The sequence below is a fragment of the Myotis brandtii genome, unplaced genomic scaffold, assembly GCF_000412655.1.
Source record: "Myotis brandtii unplaced genomic scaffold, ASM41265v1 scaffold430, whole genome shotgun sequence".
In the NCBI taxonomy this organism is placed as follows: domain Eukaryota; kingdom Metazoa; phylum Chordata; class Mammalia; order Chiroptera; family Vespertilionidae; genus Myotis; species Myotis brandtii.
Genome location: NW_005366456.1, coordinates 1131683 through 1135499, shown reverse-complemented (window position 1 = coordinate 1135499; position 3817 = coordinate 1131683). Strand labels below are relative to the sequence as shown.

The following is a 3817-nucleotide window of genomic DNA, read 5'->3' as shown; positions in this document are numbered from 1 at the left end:
AGCTAATAATTAACCTTTATTTTTCCTTATAAGAACACCTTAGCCTTAAAGAAAATATAGATACACATCATGCTGTAAGTCTCAAAGGGGTTGTCCACGTAAGCATTCGCGGGATCCCTTTCTGTCTGTTGCCTTGTGAGGGGCTGTATGTAATTATGCTCAGGGTAGCACAGAGGTTAGAATCAGGCACTTGTACTTTGACTGCCTGGATTAAGTAAAGACTCATCCACCTCTAGTTGTTGTTTTTTATATTAGCTCCTTGCCCGACCTGAGTCTCAGTTTCAGCATTTGTCAAATGGGGATTATGGGGCGCGGCTACAGTGTTTGGACAGGTTCAAACCTCGGACTGATGAGAGGGCACAGTCTTCTCGTGGCCACGGACAGGTTCAAACCTCGGACTAATGAGAGGGCACAGTCTTCTCGTGGCCACATGCAAGTCCCAGCTTGATTATAGCCAACAGCTATAGTTGTAAGCTTGAACCTATGGTCCAAACACGTGGCCCCACGTGCCTGTGTGATAGAGTTCAGGTGCATGTAGTTGAGTAGGGTTGAAACCCACGAGAATGTTGTAAACATCTTGATCACGCCCCTACTTTGCCCCGTGGCATCTGCTATAAAATAAAGACACGGCTTGTGGGCGCTGGCGCTGTCCATCAGAGGGGCAGCGTCTCACCGAGATCCAGCTTTCATCCTCTTGTCTGTCTTTTCTAAGCCTTTCATCGCCCCGACTCAGGGCCACTGAACCAGGCTGCGCTGGCATGAGTATGCCATGGCTGTGCCGGCTCCCCACAGGGGATAAAAATATCAAGTACCTTATAGCATTGTTATGAGGGATACATAAGATCCATGGATAAATCTCTTAGCCCAGTGCATTAGACTTATCAGGAGCGTGGCAAATTTTGTTTTTATTGCAACAGTAAGGCTGGTTTGCACCTTGGGAATTTGGAGTTTCAAGGCCCTCATTACATGTAAGTGGGATGCTCAAGAGATGGGTACCATGTTAGAGGACATGGAATGACTGGTGGTCTCCCATTAAAAAGGGGAAATGTTAGACTCCCGTCCAGGGCTTTTTCTAATATCCCAATTAAATTCTTAAGCCTTCCATCTCAGATTACTTCCATCACAAGAGGGCGATAATACTACAGCTACTTCTTCATAGGGATAAAATACCATTGGGCCTGCCGAACGCTAGGCCCAAGATCAAAAGTAGTCAGCTTCCTTCTAGGAAAAGGCCATTTTATTTTATTTTAGCAGCTCTTGGGGAAAGAGACATGCCATGAAAGCACATGGCTTCACCAGATGCTAAGCCATTCGGTGAGGCAAATGCTGCATGTCAGGGGGAAAAAGAGAAGGTTCGACCCTTTTTTTTTTGGTAAATATATATTTTTATTGATTTCAGAGAGAAAGATTGAAACATCAATGATGAGAGAATCACTGATTGGCTGCCTCAAGCATGCTCCACACTGGGGACTGAGCTCAAAACCAGGGCATGTGCCCTGACAGGAATTGAACCGTGACCTCCTGGTTCATAGGTTGACACTCAACCGGCCTGTGAGTTCATATCTTTAATTGGCTCAAAATACAAAGGTCCCCAAGGAGGCCCTGGGCGGAGGGAGAGACCCTGGGAGAGGCAGGGGTTCACTGACAGCATCCACCATCCCCACCTGCCGCCCAGTCCCCCACAAGTACATGTGGAAAAAGGTCCCAGACCTTTAAACAATCCCCAAACCGTGATGAGAGCAGGCAGATGAAGGGGCTCCTGCACCGGAACCCGGTGACAAGGCCGCTCTGGCTCCATCCTGCCCAGGGCCCTGGCCCTCACCCACCGAGTCTGAGGCTCCCACTCCAGACCCTGCCCTGGGCTGGGCGGGGCGCCATGTAAACATCAGCAGGACAGACTCCACTTGCCCTGGTGGCAGAGCCCGGAGTCTAGGTGCTGACCCCACACCCTGCTCCCGGCCGTGGCTCAGGCACAGCGAAGCCTGGCAGCTTGGGGTCAGGGGGGTACCATGGGAGGGAACTGCTTCGTCCTCCTGAGCCAGGTCCTCTGTGGGCAGCCCCCCTGCACCCTCTCTGGCTCTGGAGGCTGTAGCCACCGAACCCTGGCCCGCAGGGTGGCGAGGGGACCCGTCACACCCGGGCCCCCAGCTCTCCGATGTGCTGCCGCAGGTGAAAGGCAAATTCAAACATGGTGGCTGCGAGGCTCTGGTGGATGAGGTACCGGGGCAGGCGGCCCTTGAGATCTGTGTTAAGGATCCAGATGAAGGTGCAGACACGGGGGTTGCTAGCCGACTCGAGCACGATGAAGCCCCCAGGACCATTCTCGCCCCTGACGTATTTGTGGGTGGGGGGCTTGGCGCAGTGGGTGGTGGCGATGCCTGAAGACAGGTATTTGTCTCTGCGCCACTCTATGCGTCGGACATTCACAAAGTCTCTAGGGGAGACCACCCCGCCCGCGGCCCCCGCGGACACGTCATAGGAAATGAGGGTGCTGTCTTCCACCCGATGCAGGATCTGGCAGGTGGTCACCGTCTTGTTCCACAGCACCATCCTCTCGGGCTGCAGGATCACCTCCTGGTACACCAACTCCGCAGGGCAGGGCAGGAAGGTCTTCAGGATGAACGTCTTGCCATGAAAGGGAATCTCGATGGTGTACACAGTGTCCCCGTATTCATCATTCTTCTCGAACTTCCCGTTCTCCTCCTGGGCCAAGATCTGGTCCACCACAGCCATGGCCTCCTTCCCCTGGTGGATGTACTCCCAATCCTGGGCGGAGAAGCTTCTCTTCCAGACGGCTTCTTCATCTGATTCATTGTCGGACCCTGCAAAGGATTCTGGGGGGGAATAGAACTGGCTCTCGGAGAGAGCTCCGGAGAAGAGTAGGGGTCCTTGGGCGACAGCGGCCTGGGCAGCAAGGTACCATCGCTCCTCCTCGGCCTCCTGGGGAAGGACCTTGAAGTCAAGGAACCAGGTCTCCAACCAGGCAAGGACAAAGGACGCGATGGGGAGCAGGTAACCGAACGCCCCTTTGGAGAGCAGCTCAGAGAGGGTGACCTTGACAATGAGGAAGGCACTGGACACCAGCGTGGTGACCGCAATCACCCACCAGTGCCGGAGCCGCAGCACCCCGTAGCCCAGCAGCAGTCCGGAGAAGCGGAAGAAGGCCAGGACAAAGATGTCAGAGAAGGAAGTTGTAAAGTTGTAGTGGATGATCTCCTGCTCCAGGTTCTTCCGAATACCTGTGTTGGTGTTCAGCTCGATGATCCAGAGCAGGGAGATGAAGAGCAGGTCGAAGGTGACAAAGAGACAGAAGGTGCGGCGGACATCAGAGATGGCCTGGCGCTTCTCAGGAGGTGGCAGGAGGAAGTGCGAGGAGAGGCTCTGCTTGTGGGACAGAGACGAGCTGAGGGAGGCCACGGCTGGCAGGCTGCGCTCCAAGTCACAGGACAAATCCCTGGGCAGTTTGTTCATCCTGGTGGGCCCCCACCTCCAGGCAGGGAGGGTAGGGCTCAGCGGCAGAGCTGCTGTATGTCAGCCACCTGCCGGGCTCTTCGGGCCCCAGCCGAGTCAGCACCACGCCCCGGCAGCGGCGCCTCCGAGCGGAAGGGGATCTCTCGACAGCACCATTTCCGTTTTGTACAGAATTTTTAAATCAAAGCCAAGGCCACTTAAAATATAAACTTGTGCTGTGGCCACTGGCTCAATGATTAGAGCATCAGCCTGTGCACCTAAGGGTTACCGGTTCTATTCCTGGTCAAGAGCACATACCTGGGTTTCAGGTTCATCCCCCATAAGTGCAGGAGGCAACCAAAGTTGG

At 54.2% G+C, this 3817-nt stretch overlaps 1 protein-coding gene across 1 annotated transcript; it reads right to left on the bottom strand.

Moving 5' to 3' along the window:
• Window positions 1-1550: 1550 nt before the first annotated feature.
• On the bottom strand, window positions 1551-3576 carry LOC102244845 (stAR-related lipid transfer protein 3). The gene has a single exon (XM_005874287.2). It carries the CDS (start codon window positions 3469-3471, stop codon window positions 2131-2133), a length of 1341 nt encoding a protein of 446 aa, XP_005874349.1. The 5' UTR covers window positions 3472-3576; the 3' UTR covers window positions 1551-2130.
• Window positions 3577-3817: the final 241 nt, after the last annotated feature.